Below are 22,265 nucleotides of genomic sequence, written 5' to 3' on the forward strand. Positions count from 1 at the left end.
CGATGAGCTTACCTATAGTTACTGCAACCGTTCGCAAAAGTACCTATTCATGTTATATCGCAAAGAAATGTAACACATTTTTTCTTCGCCAGTCTTAATATCCGTCAAAGAAAATGGTTGTTCGTATTTTATTTATTTTCTCAGTCTACTTTGTAGAGAGCGTCATCAAGGGGAGGGGTTTTAATAAGGCCCTTCGCGTTAAGACTCCTATGGACGCGACCTGGATTCAAGAGCCACTCGTATCGTTAGAAAGAGACTTTATCGATCGATTTATATCCGCTTTATTTTTATACTGAAAAGCGGTCTATTTTTTTCCACATTGTCTTAAGATATCTTCGCGGTTCAGGTCAATGCTCAGATCGGTTAATCGACGGCCGACTGTGTTTTCACGAACATTTATCTCTTGCGCCAATCCACAGAAACGCTTGACGCGTAAAAGTGAATGAATTTTAAAGTTATGGAAGCGAGCAACACGCAATGTTTTCATAACACAATCTTATGTCACAACATAGGTATATGCCACACCATGAGTTTTCCAACCCGCCATTAATTTCTATAATGAGCATAATTTTGTTTGTCGATTTTATCGTGTAATGTAATTTGGCTGTACTCGACCTTTGAAATATCGAGGTTGTAAATAATCGCAACTAGAGTAAATGGAGCGTACGGAAATATTTCTCACGCAAACCAATTTTGAGGGGACCATAAGTCATTGATATTAGCTGTGAAATCCGCGCCATTTGCAGCCGCACAAAACAAGAGTGACCTACTTTCCATAATATCGGCGTGCCGGGTGCACTTACTGCTCAACGCATTGCCCACGTCACAAAAGGACAATACTGTGACATATCATTATCTCGAGTGACGTTTCTAATTGTTGGTTTCATAATATTAATCAAAACAACTGCCGGTGTTCTGCAAACATGAATATGTTTGTGTCATGAAAATAATATCACATTTTTCTCTGCACATTTCAATTCAATTAATTTTTCCGCTGTTTTCTAGAAATGCTCTAATCAAAACATGGTACAATTTAAACTTAATCTACCGAATCTCAGCCATATCCGAAGCCTTTAATAACAATACGATCACATGTGGGAATGATCTTATAAAAGAGCTGAACACATTATTATTTTGTTTACAGGATGTATGTACAGCATGGCTGCCTTCGGGCCGGTCCTGGGATTTCTACTCGGAGCGTACTTGCTGTCATTCCACATGGACTCGTTCTCCGGCACTATTATCTCTATAGGTGAGTACTCACACTGGCGAAGAACAAATAACGTAGGACAATAATGTTGTATCTTGTGTGATAATAACCTTATCGTTACTCTGTATATTTTGATGTAAGTACCTACTTAGGCTTTGTCACTTTGGTCATTGACATCTAATACGCATAGTTTTTCAAGACCTGAATCATATTTTAATTTTATTTCTCCATTCCAGACCCAGGTGATCACCGTTGGGTCGGCATGTGGTGGGGCGGTTTCCTACTTTGCGGGTTCCTTCTTATCTTGGTCGCTATTCCTTTCTTCTCGTTTCCAAAAGTGTTGGTCCGAGAGAAGGAGAAGATTAGACTGGTGGAAAAGGCCGCGGCTGCTAGCGGAGCTTCCACGTCTAAACCGGCCAAACCGCAGACAGACATCAAGGATACTGGATACGGGAAGGATATTAAAGGTAACATCAAACAATTTAAATAAGGTTTCTTGTCAGTCGCATATCCTTCTCGATAAATTTACTTCTGACTCAGATGACCTAGAAACTTGAAACAATATGCCATTAATTCATGATGTATACCTGGCTGCCAAAAGTGGGTAATGGTTTTTTAAGTAGTCTCCTGCCTATAATTGGGTAGTTGACCCCCACAAATCGATTGGCAAACTTTTTATGAGCTGCGAAAACGCGATTTTTCATGGGTTGGTATCATCGATAATCTGTAACATCACTGCCTGCTGTCTATTGATCTCAATAAATACTTACCTAGAAATGAAGCTGATTCATAGATCCTAAATACAGTATTTTATGGAGACGTCTTGTCTTCATTATTTTTAATTCATACGTCTTGTTTCAATACATAATTCGTATTATATTATTTACTTGGTATTCACCAGATATACCAGTGTCGATGTGGCGGCTTCTAAAGAACCCAGTCTACGTTGTAACGTGCCTGGGAGCGTGTATGGAGCTCATGATCGTATCGGGCTTCGTCGTCTTCCTGCCCAAGTATTTGGAGACACAGTTTAGTCTGGGCAAGAGCCAGGCTAGCGTGTTTACTGGTAAGTTATCTAGTAGCCATAAAGAGAAATGTTCTCGAAAGAAATCTAGTCATTTCAAAGCAATCCGATATGGTTTCAGTTCATTTACAACGTCATTGAAATAAAAATATTTGTGACATCATAAGATTCGATTTAATAAAACTCATAAACTATACCTAATTAGGCATGATTTTGATCGTCTCATTGTTCAAGTATCTAAAAGATTGTTTACCTATTAAAATCAATATTTGGCTATCTGCCATATCAAAAGAAAGTAAACATAAATAAAATATTTCGTATAGCCTCGCCGGTAAACAATCGCCGTGTACGTCAGACATTTTCGCGATTTATTTTACAGAAATAGATATTAAACGCAACTGCATACTCGTGTAATAGAAACTTGAAATCTGACGCAGCAAACATTGTTTTTAATTTACTCTAAAATGAGGATAATCTTTTTTAAGTTATTGCACAAAAAACTGACCTACCAACAACGATCCAAATACTAAGAAATCAAAAATGTTTCCATCCATTGTTTCTCTTAACATAATGAATACAGGCAGACTATAAAACGGCTACTAATAATGCCGTGCAGCAATTTATACACAATGCCTTAATCTTAGCCGACGATCTGATGCCGACATCGCTTGCGTCACCTATACTCGTATTGAGACTTATGCTATACTCATGAACATATAAATGTTTACTCTGTAACATAAGCCATCTGCAAAAAATGGTTGTCATGCAAGATTGTCAGATCACCTTGAGGAAATCTTATACAAATCATCCTCATCATCCTCCGAGCCTTTTCCCAATCACGTTGGGGTCGGCTTCCAGTCTAACCGGATTCAGCTGAGTACCAGTGCTTTACAAGAAGCGACTGCCTATCTGACCTCCTCAACCCAGTAACCCGGGCAACCCGATACCCCTTGGTTAGACTGGTGTCAGACTTTCTGGCTTCTGACTACCCGTAACGACTGCCAAGGATGTTCACTGACAGCCGGGACCTACAGTTTAACGTGCCATCCGAAACACAGTCAATGGTGTCTAAGATATACTTAGAAAGTACATACAAACTTAGAAAAGTTGCATTGGTACTTGCCTGACCTGGGATCGACCCCGCGCCCTCATACTTGAGGTTGGTCCTTTACCCAATCAAATCTTATACAAAACTTGCACAAAATCAGGTTTGACACTTTTGTGCCTGGAAAACAAGTGAATAGTGAAGACAATATTATGGTTCTAAAAGTTCTTGAGAGGTCGCTTTTCAAGACGAATAAAGAAAAGACACCACATAGGCACGCAGTAAGATGCCAAAATAATTGTGACATACATATTTTTATTTGTTCCTAGAAACTAAAGCAAAACGTTCAACCAATAAAATCTAACCAAGACAAGATCATGATACCAACGTTTTCCAATACAAAGTCTTGTCAATATCAAGTATTTCATATTAAACTTGTTTCAGGTTCCATCGCGATCCCGGGCGCTTGCATCGGTATCTTCATGGGCGGTTGCTTACTCAAGCGATTGGAACTGCGGCCGAAAGGCGCCGTGCAGTTCGTGCTCATATCCAACACCATCTGTCTGTCTTGCTACGCGCTGTTGTTCTTCTTAGGTTGTGACAACATCAAGATGGCTGGCACTACTATACCTTATACTAATCATAGGTATGCGATTCTATGTTAATACATACTACATACATACCTAGTTATTTTCTTATACATTCATTGTCAGTCTAAAAAATATTTTTGGGCTAATCAGCTTGGCATAAATGTACGAGTGTTTAATACATTATTATTTCCTTAACTCTGTCAAACAACCTTGACCTTTATTCGCTGCGGCCGGCTAGCCCCTTTGCCAAATTGTAAGGTCTCTTGTGCAATTTATATTACAATCCTATTCATTTACCTTTAACTTTGCTATTAAATGTCATATTGCAATTACTCAGCGTATGAAAACTTTTCTAATCCAATTTGAAATGACATTGATTTAATTGTCTACCCAGCAACTTGGAGCCGTTCAAAGTGAACTTGACGGCGGCTTGCAACTTCAACTGCTTGTGCACGGAGACGGACATGGAGCCGGTGTGTGGCAACAATGGTCTCACGTACTTCTCGCCGTGCCACGCCGGCTGTGAGGCCTTCTCCTCGCGGTCCAACTTCACTAACTGTGCTTGTAAGTATACTAGGTATCTTTTACTGTAACTACAATAGTTATCGAGTTTGAAGGTAGCACGTTAGTTGCGTGGTAAAGATTTTTGTTCTCAAGAGATGTATTGCGCAACTGAAGTGTACCATTGCAGCAACTGGCAACAATCTTTTTCATACTGTTAAAGGCGATTGCGCACCCATAGCAACTTTACCATCAAGAATATGATTTTTTCCCCCTCAATGAAGTTGCTCCGTACTATGTTGCAAATCTTTGATTAAATTTTTGGGTATTTCTATAACATGACTTTACCCCCAGGTGTGCACGAGACGGTCCGTGCCCCGGGCGTGGTGGTCAACGGTGCAGCCGGCGCGGCGGCACTGCGGGGCGCGGCCGACTACTCCGAGGTGACGGTAGTGCCGGTAGCTACGGCCGGCGCCTGCAATCCGCCATGCACCACCATCTTCCCCTTCCTCGTGCTGCTGTTCTTCATGACGTTCGTTGTCGCCGTCACCCAGATGCCGCTGCTTATGATCGTATTGAGGTAAGTTCGGTTGGCAGTCGCGAAAGTTATGCGTAGCAGTATTCGTAACCTCTCTGGCACATGATATCGGGACAGCTCAGATTTTAAATAGCAAAACACCGCGTTTCTCCGATAGCTAATGGTGTGTGTTTACGATTTTCTTCCCTCAACTTAAAAAAGCATACGGTTTATAAGTCTTAGTGTACACGTTTCAATTTGCGTTCGGTTATATTAATATAATCGAAATAAGTATATGTCCTTTCCTTTTCCCCTACAAACTATATTGAATAAAACTTAGTCCTGACCAGGGTATTTTATATATCTATAAATAAATTGACAACAATTTCTCTCTTACAGATCAGTGAGCGAAGAGGAGCGCTCGTTCGCGCTGGGCATGCAGTTCGTGATATTCCGTCTGTTCGGGTACATTCCCGCGCCCATCGTGTTCGGCAACCTCATCGACTCCACCTGTCTGCTGTGGAAGCAGTCCTGCAGCGGAGAGAAAGGCGGCCGGTGTCTTCTATACGATATCGAACAGTTCAGATATAGGTAAACCTTTGCTATTATATTCCCACTATTCAAATGCATATAGATTAAGAACTTCTAATATTTACTTTGTGTGCGAAAAGTGATTATGTGCACATCTTTTTTGTAACTTGTCTGAAGTTGTGTGTAACCATAACCAATTATGTTGACTTTGTACAGATACGTGGGTCTTTGCGGCGGTATCAAGATAGTAGCGCTCGGTATATTCATGGCGGACTGGTGGCTCGTGCGGCGTCGCCGACACCTCGAGACCGCGCCGCCGCTCGACCCACACAAGGACATCGCCGGCTCCATCATCAGTCTTGATAAACGTATGACTAATTTTATTTTAATATTCCATTCACTTGCTACTAAATGTTAAAGTTAGTTAGTTAATTAAAAAATCTATTTACAGTTTTCGAAGAACTTCCATCGGCGGATAACGCAAGTGGGTTCCGTTCGGGTGTGATGTCAGGCGTGAGCTCGGCGACCACGACGCCCATGGAGCCGCCCGCGGGCGCCGAGGGGCACGAGCCCTACCGCAGCAAGCTGCAGCGCACGGAGTCGCAGTACTCGCAGGAGTCGCAGACGCGCGCGGGCGGCGGCAAGAACTCGCGCGTGCTGGTGGCGTCGCGTCACCTGCGCAACGACTCCAAGACCATCCAGCTGGAGCCGCGCGCCCGCCAGCACTCGCAGGACGAGCCCGAGCGCAGCCGCCCCGCCCGCAGCGACTCGCGCGACTCCCGCGACTCGCGCCGCGAGTTCCCGCGCTCCGCCTCGCGCGACCTGCCCGCGCACTCGCGCAGCGGCTCGCGCGACTTCAAGGTGCACTCGCGCTCCGACTCGCGCGACCTTTCGCTCGACCAGCTCAAGCACCTCGCTCTCAAGAGTATGGAGAGCCTCGATCTCACCGTGCTGCCTCTGACGCGCTGCGTGGACGAGGAGAGCAAACGCCTCATCGACGGCGGCGGCGTGCTGCGCCACCGCCGGACAAGCTCCAAGGACTCCAAGATGCCCGAGACCAAACACAAGCGGACGTCGTCCCATCACATCACGATGGAACCGAACGAGCTCAGCTTACAGATGCAGAAGGGTCGAAGCGTAGACCACTTGGCGTCGACTCGGTTGGATCCGTGTGTGTGAGATAGATATAGGACCAAATCTGTACAATATACGTCGGGACTGAATCTCAGTTCAGTGATACAAACACGAGTATAAACAATTGCTTTTTACCGCTGTGCACGACTGAGTGATAAACATAGTGAAAGCGTGAGTAAGTTTAAAGTGAACTACACTTATTCTAAATTTAGATAATAGAAAACAAATTATGGGTGATTTCGAATCATATCTTAACTGTAGTATTGATGCTTACATAAAATTAAAAACAAACTATCGCCTATGCAGCTAACTAGTGTTTTAGCAATGACTTAATTGAAGCAAAAAAAAAATCTACAACATAAATAGGAGTCAATATGTTTGATAAAATATTAATAATAACTGTTGTTTTTAACATTAAAAATACTCGCATCACTCCTATTTTAACTTTAGTTTTAATTATAAAGTTATTAGTTAAATTTTTAATGTTAACTTTTTCTATCATAAAGATGCATATTACCATTTTAAATCTGGAAAACTTATTTTTTGTTGTTGTAAGTACTTAAATTAAAAACATTGTTATGAATTCAATTGTGTACCCTGTGTATACTTATTATTCTAATATTGCTATGTAAAAATGCGTTCTGATTATATTTGTTGTTTGTGTATATTCTTAGGCTCAAGTTTACAGACAGCATAAACTTCAGTTTTCTTGAAACAACTGTTTATTATGAATTTTTCATTAACAGTTGTTTTAAGAAAAACTGCAGTTTATATTGATGGTGAACCTAGGCCTTAGTAGTGCTAATAATTTACAGACTGTTCAACTTCACCAACATTAGTCCTTAGTAAATAGACACCACTTAGATAAAAGAGAGCATATTAGCAGATAATACAAGAGTGCAAAAGGAATTTTGCCACTATTTTAAAATGCACTCATTGTATTGCACCCTCTTTACCAGCACAAGGCTTTTAATTATTACTACTCTTATGGTGCTCTTTTGCTTACCTACTTAATTTAAAATGTCTGCAAATATGTTACTGTTGACATTCCTCCTCCTACTATTATTATGACTTAAAAATGAATACAACACAAGCACAAATCACCAAGCTCGTCAGGCAAATTAAATACTAATCTTACTAAAGAAAACATCTGTTTTGATCTCAAGTGGGGCAAAGGAAGTGACTGCTTGCAACCAAATGTGAATTATCGACAACAATATTTTATGTTTAATGCATCTTTAATTTTTGTAAATATTTATTTCTACTATTTTATTATATTGTGATCCTATTTTATGGAATTACATCTATTAGTGCAATTAATAGTTCTATGCATGCCACTCAAGGTCCAAAACTTACAAACCCTGATGTTTCCGAGTTTTTATAATTGTATATTTTGGACAGCTAATATTTATAGCATATGTTTTTGTATGAGCAACAGTTATAACTGCCTTATTTGGTTTAAAGTCAAAGTTTACCGTTATTATTATACTCCTACCTGAACTTGTAAATGAATTTGATGTTTAAAAGACTTATTTATGTAAAATAATATTTTTGAAATGTAAAAAAATGTCAATTCTTGGGCTGCTGGATTAAGAACTCAATTATTAACTATATTATTTAAATATAAATACACATGTATTAAATAAAAAGTAAAGCAATATATTTATCTCAGATGATGGAGTTAAAAGACAGGAATGTTGTCTGTGTAAATTTTTGTCACATATTGTTAAGAGAGGTTAATAGTTTGATATGAAAGAGAGTGTTTTAACGAAAAATGCCTTATTACTACAATAGATCTTAAGACTTGATATTGATACTGACTAAGATGTATTTGAATAAGTTGTTATGTCAATCACCCAGACAAGTTTGATAATAGCAACTCCTAAACTAATTTGTTGCATTTAGTGATTAATAAAATTGCATACTTATTTTATATAACCTTTTATTTATCCCATTAGAAGAAAACAAAACAAAAAATACCTACTGTCTTGGAAAGTTGTTCATTCACTGAACTGCAGTTTTTACAGCAATTTCTTCCTTATAAACACCTGTGTACAACATATTCATTAGTCCTAGATAGATCCCAGGCAATATAGACCAACTCTAAATTATATACATTAAGACTACCTATCAAAATGTATTGTGTTAAGGAAATTGTACCAGATTTTTTTACAAATACATACCATTAGATTATTATCTAAACACTATTGAAACAACTATGACTAAATAAATGCAGATAGGACACCAGGATGAAATAATACAACTTTTTATGATATCTACAGATTCTAATTGACAACTTAATATTATTAATTATTTCTACTTTTGTATCTACTTACTATACACCAAATCATACACATACTGTGATAAGGTTTAGTCCAACTCACCACATTCAGCAATCACAATTTTCTTAGTGGGCTTGCCACTTTTAGATCCAAGACCTTCCATTTTACTTACAACATCCATGCCCTCTACTACAGCACCAAATACAACATGCTTTTTGTCAAGCCAGGGTGTAGGAACTGTTGTGATGAAGAACTGAGACCCATTAGTGTTTGGACCAGCATTAGCCATTGATAAGATACCAGGGCCAGTGTGCTTCAGTTTGAAGTTCTCATCTTGGAAAACACGGCCATAAATGGACTTTCCTCCAGTACCATTGTGGTTAGTGAAATCGCCGCCTTGACACATAAAGTTAGGAATGATCCTGTGGAATGACGATCCTTTATATCCAAAACCTTTCTCGCCAGTACACAGAGCTCTAAAATTCTCTGATGTCTTAGGGACCATGTCAGTTTCCAACTTTATGACAATGCGACCGAGAGGTTCTCCATCAGCAGTTACATCAAAGAAGACTTTTTTCTCAGACTGGCATGAAGCGAAGCGAAGAGCAGCGGCGGAATACAGGGTCCCGTTTATCAAGGTGATACGGCGAAGTAAAGCCGGTATAGCCATGACTAACAAAAAACGAAGATCTAAAAAGAAACAAATGAAATCTATCAATATTAAGTGGTATGTATTTAGTTTTGAGAAACTTGTTATTTCATTATAACCTTACCTACCAGCACGCTTCAAAATTTAGAGCAGTTCCAGACAGATTTTATCGAGATTCGAGACTGACGGCAATCTGCACAACTGACTGTCATTTGTCATGTGTCAATAAATTGTCAAATTATTGTTGACTTTTAGAATAAACCTCCTTTCCATTTTCTATAGGCCAGTAAAAAAACATGGTATCTAATAAAAGAGGAAGTAGGAGATATATATATATATATATATAAAGACTAACTGTAGAGAAGATGACTAGAACGAAAACAAACCACTGCATGTAACACATGGGACTCACATGGGATACATGGAACTCACATGGAACAACAATATTTTTTTATTCTGTGAGTAGTGACCATCATGGACAATCACAACTGTCACTGTCATTCCGCAGCCTGGCCTGTCTGAGAGAAATCGTCGCCCGCCGTCAGTCCGCCCGATAACATAACCTTATTTATCATAGGTTCAGAAAGCGGAATTTTCAAAGATAGCTCTAAGAATTACTTGACGAAATTGTTTAAGTGTATTAGCTACTAAACTTGTATATTGTAAGGAGGTCGTAAGCTTTTCTATCAAGTGGATTATAAAAAATATTATTTACCTCTAAGCTTAACATTGTTTATCACACCAAGTTTTCAGGCTACAGTAAACCATGTATTGTATTCGAACGGCTATATCCCTTGTCTGCAAAAATAGAAATAAAATTGTACCTCCTCCAGTTACCTACAAGATAAAACAGTTCACCACAGGACCGATATATTTCTCTTCATCTCAAATAGATGATTCAGGTATTAGCAAGAGTTTGTTGTTTACATGAATATGATGTACTTGGTTAGTCTAAACTGGACTTTATAACATTTAATGACTCTTTTCAGACTTGATAGTACATAATATATGTAAAGGTGATGCTGAACTTGAGAAGAAACTAAGAATTTTAATGTTGGAAGTAGAGGTAATGCGCCAGGATGGCCGGCATGCTCCAGATAATATAAAACAGGATCAATGGCAGCATTTATTAGAATTGACGTCAAAAAATCAGCGTGCAAGTTACCTTCAATACTTGTTCAAAACTGAAAAATCAAGGGAAAACTTCAAGGTGGTGTTAAATTTAAGGATTTTTGTATTTGATCATATTGCTTCACAACTGCACTAAAATAAGCATCTGACTTTTTTTACTATTCAGGCTAAGAAGGAAGCTAAACGAAAAGAGAACCCGGTAATAAAGCCTGAAGAATCTAAAGAAAATGAAGATGATCTCCTCTATGGCATACAACACCAATCACTGTTTTTGAGAATCAGAGATCAGTCAATAAACCAGTTTGATAATTATAGGTATAAATATTATTTTCTTAGTAAGGAGCCTATGACCTAGGGTCACTGGATGAACTTAAGTAATGTAATGTTTCATCTATTTTGCAGGGCCCTTCAGTCTCTGATGCATGGACAATCAGTTGTTATAGACTGCTCATATGAAGATAACATGGTTTATAAAGAAACATTAAATGCTGCTAAACAATTGACATATGTTTTTGGTGACAATAGAGTTCATAAGGAACCATTCAATTTGCACATTTGCAATGTAAACATGGGAGGAAAGTTTATGAAACAAATGATGAAGAATATTCCTTCATTAGATGAACCATGGTTTCCTTTGAACATCCACACAAAAAGTTATTTAGATGTATTTCCTAAAGAGAAGTTGGTTTATTTGACTCCTCACTGCCGGGAAGAATTGACAAAGTTTGATCATGATGCTGTGTATATTATTGGATGCATGGTTGACAAGGTACAGTCAAATAAAAAAGCTATCATTATTTACATTTCTTAAATTTTGAGTTCTGTTAATTATCTCTTTGTATTTTAGCAACTTTTTTTCTAATAAGTGTTGAGCATCATATTATTTATCTGCATTCCACAATGTATAGAGTAGGTGTTACAATATGGCTTAGAACTAGATATAATTGTGGATATTGTGTAAATATGTATATTTTTTCATTTTGTCAGTCTGGTGTAACAGTTATTTCGCCTACTAATATTTTTATTTCTATAACAGGTGAACAATGAACCACTTTCTCTTGCGAAAGCTAAAAGAGACGGAATAAAGATGGCTAAATTGCCACTTGACAGATACCTTGAATGGGCACCAGGGTCTAAAAAGAATCTAAATATAAATCATATGGTACCCATTCTACTTGATTTGAAACTAACTGGTGATTGGGAATATTCATTGCGGCACGTTCCCAGGAGGAAACTAATGGAAACCAAAATAATGGCTATGCAGAAAAGGTTGAGTCATAACCCCTCACTAAAAGAAGAAGTTATGAAAAACTTCAAGCTTTCTAGACTCAACACATTAGCCTTCAAAGAAAAGAGAAAATTTAATCAGTCAAAATCAAAGAGGTCACTGTATGATGATGAAAATATATAAAATCCAATTTAAACATGTCTTTATTTTATCCAACTATAATGTATACTTTAGTTTTAAAACATGAAAAAAGTAAAATAATTGTGATACAACTAATCATAATCTAAATTTTGTACACTAATTATTTCGAACATATAAATATAATCTACGTTAAAACAATGGGCTATTACAATATTTTACAGAGAACCTAATTTAATTCCATCCACAATAAGTTTTATTTTTCATTCACACCCACATTTATCTAATTGCATGATGTACTGGGAATTCATGTATTGTTACTTATTGCACAAAAATATTGTAATATGCTTTGCACATTCAGTATATAAAAAAGTAGGAGTCTAGTCTAGAACCTACAATTCCTAACGCTAACTAAAGTACCACAAAATTTTAAGATAATGCATTCAATTGTCATAACTCTACAAAAGTAGAAAGTTAAATTATCAAACGATACGATTTCAGTAAAATATGTAACCAAGTCGGTAAAATGCTAGAATATACACAAAAATAGATATGTTTGCACTGCAAAGAAACCTTGTGCTTATAATTAGATAAACAAATTACTCTATATGTACATTCTTATTATATTTTAAGCTTTATGGTAAAGGCAATGTACGCATGTCGACGTCCGCAGTAGTGGTCTCTGACCTTTGCTTGATTGTCGCTAAAATCTCTTGCAAGTTGGAAGGCAACGCAATGTCGGCTAAGGGCACATTTTGTACGGGTGGCGGTGTCATTGGCCGGGAGGGAGAGTATGCTTCTTCGTCCTGTCAAAAAAGTTAGGAATAGGTTAGGAATATACATAACTATATCTAAATAGAAAATATCTCGGTGATCTTTGTACCACCTAACTACAATAGCGCCACCGTTTGTATTTTAAACCATAAAGGAATCCATTGAAATATACGTAAAAAATTTCAACCAAATCGTTCAAGCCATTTGGGAGTTATGAACAAGACAAAAATTATTTATTGTATATTTCATGAATTCAGTATAAGCAAGAAATAAACTTATATTCTGCATTTATCATTTTCTTCAAAGTTTCGTTAAATGGCAATACAGATTTTCATTCGTAATTACCTCGCCAATAGAAGAGTCTGCTTGCGCCATCTTAAGAATTTGTTGTTTCTGCTCTTCTATTTGCCTGTTGAGTTCCTCCATCTTACTTCTGAGAGTATTGGAGGCTAAGCTCGGTCCGGAAGACGACGGGCCGCTGCCACTGCTGCTCGTCGACCCAGGACTGTATGGTTCGTCATCATCTGCAGACACTGCAGAATAAGATATAAGTTACGAACTATTTAACCGACGATGTTTGGTTTGTTTATTTAAACAAACTGTATAACATTGAAGTAAATAGAGGTATTTTATTGTATAATAATGCAGACACGTTACCTAAGGACGCAGCAATTTTATCCTTCACGGTAGTAGAGAGACTTGATGATGGGTATGCTGGTAGCGGAAGCGGCGGACGCCTGCGCGGAGATGCTGGTGGCGTGTACGACCGCTTTCGGGACTCTCGTGCTACCTAATGTTACGTAATAATAACAAAGTAAGTATTTTTGTAATAAATAGAATACGTTAAGTTGGTTAGGTATTTGGGGTGGTGCCAAACTGAAAGGCGGCTCGGAACGGTCACTGCACGGAAAGCATTGCAAGCAACATGCGCATTAGCAGTCGTGCGTACCTGTGGCCGGAAGTAAGTTACGAGCCACAATTAAGTTTTGCCCAGAACTACGTAATTATTTTCAAGTTATAGTCTAAGTTCAACATAGGCATCCTAAATAAAGTTAATTACAGAATGTTTCGGTAAATAATAAAATAACAAGAGGAGCCATATTTTATTAATATTTATTTACAATAGATCTCCCTCGGTTGGCGAACTGACCTTAGCAGGAACCACATCGGTAGGAATGTTTGCATGCAATCGCTTCTTCCGTTGGCGAATTACGATGGCGATGAGAAGATGAGTCTTAATGTCTCCGATCCCCGGGCCGTCAAGAGGCAGGAGAACTGCCGGCAGCGCTGTGTTCGCCGGTAGCGGTACTATATAAAAGTCTTTCACGGTCATCATATTAGACGACTTTACTACGCCTAACCTAAAACGTGAAAATTTCATTAAAATAATTTTACTGCCAAGAAATTATTTCATGAATGCAAGGTAAATAAAATAAGTCTGTAGAATCGTAAGGATAGGGATGTATTCTTTTATTTCATTTATTATATTTCGAATATACAATACGAACCTATTGCGACTACTAAGATAGCTATATAAGGCAATGTACTGCATTTTTTCCTCGTCGTTAGCCGTTTGAAGTTTTAGAATAACAATATCCTTAGTACTTGTTTTCTTCATTTTAGCAATATATTCCCATACTGTGTCAGGATTTATTCTACCTACAATATCCAGCTCTGTGCTAAGGTCTTCTTCCAAATCCACAGAACTGCCTGACACCTGAAATGTAAGATAAGATGATGATCACACAAGTTCTCATATTTATGTTATCCCTTGCTCGAGCCTTTCTTGCCAGTTACCCACCTCATGTGCTGCTACATAGAACCTGGCCACATCCACCATGTTGATACACCCACTCCACACCGTTGCAGCAGAATTGTCCACTGTGCTACTTGGTTCTTGATCACTCTCTGCTTCTAAAGAATTAAAACATACTATATGACCATTCAATGAAAAAAACTTATAAAATTATGACCAATCCAAGTTGTTTATCACCTGAAGTTTTATCCTGGTTTGTTGAAAATCTTGATCCAGGCAATATGATATTGTTGTCGATTAATGACTTAGAAGGATCATACTCGGCTTCATAACTAATCATATCATTCCGATAGTTTTCTTCAAATACATCTTCTCTAGATTTTCTTAAATCTTCTTCAGAGAATGCCGATGTTATCATTGGTTCATGAGGATCGTATTCGGGATGAGCATCCTTCATCATAGCCGACTTCGGTCGCTCTATTGAATCCGAATCTGTGGAACTGAGGAAACGAAAATAAATAAATTAATATTGATCTACCTACTATTTGTTACAATTTTACGGAATAACTTCTAGCAGATACTTACTCATTCTTAATCTTAGTGTAAATATTATCTTGAGATCTGGACCGATGATGCTTTTGCTTGTCATCGCTACTGTTAGTACGTTTGGATCGCGACTCTTCCCTGGGCTTGGGGCTGTCGCGTGAAGGCGAGCGTCGGCGGGAGCGTGTCGGTGACCGTGACCGATCTCGCGCGGTTGACTTCGAACGTCTTCTACTTTTCTCCCGGGAAGATGATCTGTCCCGTTTTCGATCAGCTGAATCTGGTTTCTCTTTAGATTCCTTACTTCTATCTTTGGACACCGATCTAGCTCTACTGGACTTCTTGTCCGATCTGCGCGTTGATCTTCTTTGCTCGGTTCTTGTCTCTTTTTCGGTAGACTCTGATCTTCTCTTTGCAGATCTAGATTTTCTGTCAGAATCACGTTTCGACTCTCGCCTGCTTCTTTTCGATCGGCCCGAACTGCTATCCTCGCGATTACGTTTTTTACCGACTTTCTTTTCTGGATGGCCACCTTTGCTGTTACTAGTAAACGGAATAAATAAAATTATAATAAGAAATTATTTCAAAGCAACTTGTGAAATAGTTAAATCATATTAATAAATAAACTTACTTTTCTGGTGATTTTTCTTGCGACAAAACATCAGGACCGACTGTTGAGTCATTGAGTGCAGTCACTACATCTTCAACCGGCACATTTGCATCAAGTTCAGTTGTTACGGATTCTTTAGTTTCCATTACCTGGGGACATAAAACAGTACATAAGTCAAGGCTTTGAAATTCATTTACATAAATATTAAATTTAACTTTGTTTTACCTCTTCACCCTTATGCGTTTTCAGGACATATGTTTTGCTAGCCGCTAAAAGATCTAATTCTGACTTCTTAATGAGTTCTAACTGATGCTTAGCCTCTTTGTCTCTCCATTGCGCCAGCTCTTGACTCGCTAATTCTTCTGGAGATAGGCGGACCTAAAAAAGTTGTTTTGTTAATATTAATAAATAATAAATCGTAACGGTACATTAACACTATTAAAAAGAAATATGCTTACGAGTTGTTTAGGCGTAATAGATCGGTCACAGATTTTTTGCCATAGTGTCAGATTTTTTCGATCCTTTATGTTGAACATTAGTGATCTGTATTTGGCTTTGTATTTCATCCCCACATCTCTGAATAGTTCATGCAATTCAGACTCTGTATCGTTGGCAAACTGTTGTATTTCCGCTTCTGTAAACTTCGGGCCCGTATTTTCTGACATGCGGATGCTCAGTTGCTCTTGCAAAGCTTTCCGCACGTTATCTCTGATTGGTTCACCACTTGACATCCTTATTCTACTGTGAGTATCTTTCCGGCGCGATGTCGACGGCGAAACTGAAGGCGCCTGTAACGTAACAATTATCGTTAACCCGCCATCTCAACCTCCTAATCAAAATGCAAACACGTTCAAGGTTGTAATCACTATATTAGACAATACCTATCTGATTACAAATAAGAGGATAGTAAGTAATTTTAACAACAACAACAATGCTAATACGTAAAATTTTAAATAGTTCAAGATTAACTTTAGTAGTAGGAACCTTACTTTGATTAGTTACAAAATTAGGTAAAAATACTATCAAAGATTGATAGCGATTATTCCCGCAACTACCTTCAGTGCAGGTGTAGGTGTAATACAATATAAATACATACCAGTAACACTCGTATACGAGACACGTCCTATGATCGTAAAATTGGCTAGAGTTAAATCTGAGCGACTTCATAGTTAACGTCGAAAACAAAATGAGTAATAAAACTGCGTACGCGTATGACATAATTGCTGAGCGCATAGAGGGATTATTATATGGAATTCTCCATAGTCATGACCTTAGAATATTTCCGAAAAGAGCACTATCATAAAAAGTCCTTGATACAACTAAATATTTACATCAAACAGTGGAGATTAGTATCCAAATTATTTCATACCTTTTCCTGTGATGACTGTCCATGACTGCTAGGCGTTCTTATCAATTTCCTGGCTGTTATTGCAGGCTTGGCAGTTGACGTGCTGGCCTTAGGAGTCTCAGTCGACAGAGGAGGCTGAGATTTCGGAGTAACGGGAGACTTGAGTTGTGGAGAAGCTCTTGGTTCTTCTTTAGGAGCTGATATAAGTCTAATAGATCTCTCTTTTGGCTCCACATTAGGTGTTCTCTGTGGTGTAGCCTGCTCAGCTGGTTTGCGCGGTATTCTCTCAAAGTTGAGTGTGGTCTGAATCTTATTTGGTTCACTAGTCTTCTTCTTTCCAAGGCCTGGTTTAATTGTACTGAGAGTACCAGGACGCACTACTTCAAATGTTGGATGTTGCTGCAACCATGATTTCAAATTTTCTGCAGTCGGAGCATTTGCCCCAGCCAGTAACCTTCCAGATTTGCGTTCATATACAATGACCTGAAAAAAATATTAAAAGTTATGTAATTACCTCAAAACATGCATAGAACGGCTGTAATGTCTTATTAGTGATATCATGCTTCAGATTGAAATTGAAATGCAAAACTTACCCTTGATTCAGCTTTTTGCTTTTCATTACTTTTGCCAGGTTCACCGTCTCCTTTACCTGAAGGACCCTGACTGCCCAGTGAGTCTTGTGCATGTTTCCATATACACGAGTTACTGCAATAAATGCTACTAGCACGAGCGGGCTTCTTGCAAACAATGCAACTTGTCTTTGAGTCCTTGACAGCCGGTGATTGGGTTGGTGACTTTAATTCCGGTGTTAGCCCTGGTTCTATTTTACTTTCTGTTAACTGTAGCTGTAAGAAATAAAGACCCTCATTAATTTAGTACTCCAATTATTATTTTAAAGCATAATTAAAACCTATGCTCTGTATTTGTGCCATAAATCCAATTAGATATGGTATTCTAATATGGTACATTTGCTAGCATTAGTTTTTAGTTACATACCTGTTTAGCGCCTTTAGCAGAAGGCTTTGCTTTCTTGATACAATTTGGGCATCTCCACTCAATGCCTTGTTCCTCCATTTGCTGGCCCATAGCTTTGGTGATGTTAACACATTTCCCATGGAACCAGTCCTCGCAACCATCACAGCAAATCATAAAACGGTTGTTATGTGGCTGCTTACATATACACCATAGTCTGAAATTACAACAAATTATAAATAAAATTAATTGGTACCTATTGCCTTTACACTTGTGTGTTTTAATATAATGAAGGGGAATTTCTTTTTTGTTTGTTTATACCCTAAAGGCTCCGAAACTACGAAGTCGACTTGAAAAATTATTTCACTGCTATTTCACTGTTGGAAATCTACACTCTTGCCAAGTAACATGGGCTATATTTTATCCCGATACCCGGGTACGGGCAGTAGTTCCCACGGGACGTTAGGCCGCAGGAAAACAGCTAGGACAAACCACCCAAAAATACATATAGGTAAATTACTATCATCTTCTTGAAAGCAATTCTTATCTTAATTGATTAATACTATCGTGAGTAACTGTAATGTTAAACATACAGCCAGTAGTGCATTATGTTGATAACGTAATTGCTTTGAGCATGCCTATTATTCGAAAAATCTTTTGCTTCAGAAAAAACTAAAGAACAAATTATGAATTATGTACATATTGCCTCTCCTAATTATATACATGGGGACTGTACATAATTTCAGTGTGTGTATAATTAATTCAGTGTTCAACCCTTACATACCTATTAGGATCATCTTCCGAGTTCCAGCTTTCTTGAGATTCTGCAGATAATTTGTCAAGAACAGGATTAAGTAGAGGTTGTTCCTGTTTCTTGGTGGACAGCTTCTTGTTAATGTACTGTTTGGAGACTGCCTGCACTTGTGGCTCAGGGGTAGTTGACACAGGGTGCACGGGAGCTGGTGGCGTTGGGACAGGTGCAGGTTCAGGGTTACTTGCCACCTCCATCTGACTTTTTCGTTTTGAAGAGCGTGTTGCTGGTGCTTCAATAGGCGGTAATGTTATAACGCGTCCATCTCGTCGCACTATCTCAATAGGATCCTTGCGCACGGGCATAGTTTTAGGCACTGATTTAGAAAGAGTTTGAGTGTATAAATTAGTGGTTGCCTGTGTTGGTTGTTGTGGCGTTTGTGGTGACTGAGTAGTCTGTGGTGTCTTAATAGGACCAGAATCCACCTTCCCTAGTACTTGCTTATCAATGACTTCCTGTAAGTTTTCCGAGCTTGCTACAAGCTGAGCAACTGACATTAGGAAATCTTCAGTCAATCCTTCCTCTTCAGGCTGAAGGCCACCCAGTAGGTCTAAAGTAGGTGATAAAGGACCTGCTAAACTTGGGCTATTCATGGCACCACCAGTAGATATTGTTGGTTGGCTCTTCACTGTGTTTGAGATGCCTGTGGTATCTTGAAGTATTTGAGCCAAACTTGCATCATCCAGTTGTGGAATTGGATCATAAGGCTTAGTCTTCTCTTTAGGTTTCACATAAGTTTTGTGCACAATAGGCTTAAGAGTTTCTGAACCATCAAGCTTGTTGATATCTGAGATCTTTCCATCCCCTAGTTCTGCTGCTTTACCAACAGTTGTTGGCTTCTTGTCAGCAACAGATAACAGAGACTCTTTCTCACTAGTTGGTGTCTTAGGAGGAACCTTACCATCTGTGGACACTCTTCTTATAACATCTGGTGTTGAAAACAATGAAGTCATGTCTGACAGCAGAGCTGTAACATGAGCTGGTGTTTTCTTCTCCTTTTTGATAGGTTTTGGTGTTTGTTTAGAAATGACCTTACTAACTTCAGTGCCTGGTGTGACAACCGTCGATATTTTGGATGATGGCAAGAGGCTTTCCAAATCAACTTCAGAGGGATCTTTCTTTTCCAAAACATTCTTATATTGTAGCTTTTCTTTAATTTCTTTTCTAATTATATTTCTAGCTGGCTTTAATTTACTAATCAATTTAGATTCTGGTTTTGATGCTTTAGATGCAGCAGCAGTCTTTAATATTCGGGGTTTCAATTTGGTTTTCTTTAATCTGAGAGAACCTGTCCTATCTTTAGTGTCCTTGTAGTCAGAATCAGAATCTCTGTCAGGGATGCTATCACCAGAAGAACTAATGGAAGAGGATTCAGTACTGTCATCACCCTTTTGTATTGTATCGGAAGGCTTATCTAAGTCCTTACTCTCCTTTGATTTATTTATTGGCAATAGTTTATTCAGTACATCTTTGCCTTTCAGTATAATGGGAGCTTCAGTAGGATTTATAACTATCTTTTTACCTTTTGGTATGATCTGCTGTTCCAAAATAGTGATCTTCTTAGAATTAGGAACAGGCTTTGGTGGTGGTGTGTGTGTGATTTCAATAACCGATTCATCATAAGTTGATAAATTGTCACTTTGCTGTGGTAAGGACTGACTTGGAGATTTAAGTGGTGTGTAGCAGTGGTCATTTTGAAATCCTACCAAACTGTTTTCCCTTGTTTCTATTCTTAACGATTGTAGCATTTCAGCACCACTATCTGTCATGAAAAGTATGAAGAAATATTAAAAACACTCCTTGACATTTCTCATTTTAGAAAAAAATAAAAAAATTAAACTTACCATATTTTATGATACTGTTTGGTTCATCATAATAGCTATCCACTGAAAGTGTAACATGGGGCACCTTCTCATCATCAGTGTCAGAATCAGTAGCATCATCAGGTTTGCCTTCGTGCCCAACACGAACAACACTTATACCAGTACTTTGAGATCCATCTGTACCTAGGATAATAGTTTTTATAATATTGTGAAGACTAACTTAAAATTCCCAACAAGAAAATGGACATAATCAAGATTAGGGGTTTTGGCGCCAAAATGATTTGTGACTGGATTTCAGTGTTTGACATGGAATTACAGGCGTTATTGGTAAATCTTATTGATGATAAACAGATATATTTCTAATGTGAAACATAGGTACACATTTTTGCTGTCTTTTATGAGAGTTTTATAAGATACGTAATACTACTAGTATTTTTTTTGCCAAAAAAACCATTTCAGCCACTATGTTATTCATGCAAATAGACCGGCGTTAATTTGACTTTGTATATGTTTGGGCATTACTCTCTCGCAATAAATATACATAAGTTTTCTTACCCATCAACGTTCCGAGTAATTTTTGATCAACAGACAGAGATCCATCCTTGTTTACAATAACAACAACAGAACTATCAGCTTTTGTGGAAGGTCCATTGAGGTCAGTATAGTTAGTAATTACTGTGTTTGACATTTTTCATTGCAATTCATGCAATCATTCTAATTCAAATCCTCTATTTATAGCCATTCAAGACACATGCACCGCGTCTATTTATGACGCATCCAAATCCAACGCGCTTGACGCCATTTTGGACTCCACCATTAGGCTGAATGGCCGCACCGCGGCAAACACTATAGTATTTAAACTATTGGTCGAAATTACGCAATGCAGATATTAATACAAATTGGTAAGAGGCACTATTTAGCTTTAATAGCTAGGCATCTTTTATTAAGGAAATTCAATTTCCGAAACACACACGATTATCAATATTTTTTTGAGAGCAGAGACAATTGTAGACTTTTGTGATAAGTTAAGATAAGTGCCTTTTAATCTAAAAACGAAAAAATCTAGTCGATTACTAGTCGATTTTACTCTGGTAGTGTGCTTTAAAACTGCAACTGTAAAAATAAATAAACCGTTGATTAGGTGTAGTGTTTTATGCAAAAAAACATCATTTAAAGTTCATGTCCCCATTATAAATAACTCCTGTAACATAAACTGGTAAAGAAATAAAACTGATATCCTGACCTTAGGGGCAGCTTAGACGATAAAAATAAGTGGGCCCCTTAGTCCCGTAACAAAATAATCTTCATAAAAACCTAATATCGTGAGTAACACTGGATTTTCTACTTTTGCAGTCAGGTTAAAAAAGCAAGTCAGCTTTGGTTGCACAGGGACTCTCATGGCCTCAGAGAATCTTACTTGCTAGACATGCAACAACAATCCCCAGTTTATGCTGCATTACGTAAAATTTTATAAGGATTGGGTCACGTCTATTTACGTAAGATATTAGGTTTAATAAAATAACAAAAATATACATTTTGAATACTGATGCAACATTACTACTTCCGTTTCCTAAAATTTACACACAATCATAGACAAAGAGAAATATCATTTTGAGGTTATAAATTTTCCGTACCGCGATCCAACGAT

General features: G+C 38.1%; 4 protein-coding genes across 9 annotated transcripts in view; 2 read left to right on the plus strand and 2 right to left on the minus strand.

The window, feature by feature from the left end:
- The window catches only part of LOC110378947 (solute carrier organic anion transporter family member 3A1), a 40,486-nt gene extending 31,996 nt beyond the window's left edge, over positions 1-8,490 (plus strand). For both annotated transcript variants that reach the window (XM_049836715.2, XM_049836716.2), the window contains 9 exons: positions 1,145-1,252; positions 1,447-1,677; positions 2,112-2,276; positions 3,724-3,925; positions 4,264-4,433; positions 4,725-4,950; positions 5,287-5,478; positions 5,635-5,786; positions 5,870-8,490. In XM_049836715.2, the coding sequence (XP_049692672.2) occupies positions 1,145-1,252; positions 1,447-1,677; positions 2,112-2,276; positions 3,724-3,925; positions 4,264-4,433; positions 4,725-4,950; positions 5,287-5,478; positions 5,635-5,786; positions 5,870-6,597 (2,174 nt within the window). In that variant the 3' untranslated portion in view covers positions 6,598-8,490. The remainder of the gene's footprint in view (positions 1-1,144; positions 1,253-1,446; positions 1,678-2,111; positions 2,277-3,723; positions 3,926-4,263; positions 4,434-4,724; positions 4,951-5,286; positions 5,479-5,634; positions 5,787-5,869) is intronic.
- A 326-nt stretch (positions 8,491-8,816) lies between these two features.
- Positions 8,817-9,777, minus strand: LOC110378949 (peptidyl-prolyl cis-trans isomerase). Of its 2 annotated transcripts, none has more exons than XM_021338416.3 (2): positions 9,612-9,777; positions 8,817-9,524 (listed from the first exon to the last, which is right to left on the minus strand). In XM_021338416.3, exon 2 carries the CDS (start codon positions 9,502-9,504, stop codon positions 8,923-8,925), a length of 582 nt encoding a protein of 193 aa, XP_021194091.1. In that variant the 5' UTR covers positions 9,505-9,524; positions 9,612-9,777; the 3' UTR covers positions 8,817-8,922. The 2 variants fall into 2 exon arrangements, with proteins under 2 accessions (XP_021194091.1, XP_021194090.1); XM_021338415.3 differs by having other exon boundaries at positions 9,608-9,772.
- Positions 9,778-10,004: 227 nt separating this feature from the next.
- Positions 10,005-12,038, plus strand: LOC110378948 (mitochondrial ribonuclease P protein 1 homolog). Its single transcript, XM_021338414.3, has 6 exons — positions 10,005-10,153; positions 10,237-10,385; positions 10,473-10,693; positions 10,781-10,929; positions 11,017-11,383; positions 11,651-12,038. Exons 2-6 carry the CDS (start codon positions 10,250-10,252, stop codon positions 12,023-12,025), a joined length of 1,248 nt encoding a protein of 415 aa, XP_021194089.3. The 5' UTR covers positions 10,005-10,153; positions 10,237-10,249; the 3' UTR covers positions 12,026-12,038.
- Positions 12,028-21,636, minus strand: Pps (protein partner of snf). Of its 4 annotated transcripts, none has more exons than XM_021338408.3 (17): positions 21,173-21,636; positions 20,639-20,794; positions 18,768-20,556; positions 18,008-18,200; positions 17,605-17,856; positions 17,033-17,494; positions 16,122-16,451; positions 15,889-16,041; positions 15,685-15,812; positions 15,096-15,596; positions 14,748-15,010; positions 14,556-14,668; positions 14,263-14,471; positions 13,905-14,115; positions 13,412-13,544; positions 13,100-13,287; positions 12,028-12,786 (listed from the first exon to the last, which is right to left on the minus strand). In XM_021338408.3, the coding sequence occupies exons 1-17, from the start codon at positions 21,303-21,305 to the stop codon at positions 12,616-12,618; spliced, it is 5,385 nt and encodes a 1,794-aa protein (XP_021194083.3). In that variant the 5' UTR covers positions 21,306-21,636; the 3' UTR covers positions 12,028-12,615. The 4 variants fall into 4 exon arrangements, with proteins under 4 accessions (XP_021194083.3, XP_021194084.3, XP_021194082.3 ...); XM_021338409.3 differs by having other exon boundaries at positions 14,556-14,662; positions 20,639-20,800; XM_021338407.3 differs by having other exon boundaries at positions 14,556-14,665; positions 20,639-20,800.
- Between the last annotated feature and the right edge of the window lie 629 nt (positions 21,637-22,265).

The sequence above is a fragment of the Helicoverpa armigera genome, chromosome 3, assembly GCF_030705265.1.
Source record: "Helicoverpa armigera isolate CAAS_96S chromosome 3, ASM3070526v1, whole genome shotgun sequence".
Classification (NCBI taxonomy): Eukaryota; Metazoa; Arthropoda; class Insecta; order Lepidoptera; family Noctuidae; genus Helicoverpa; species Helicoverpa armigera.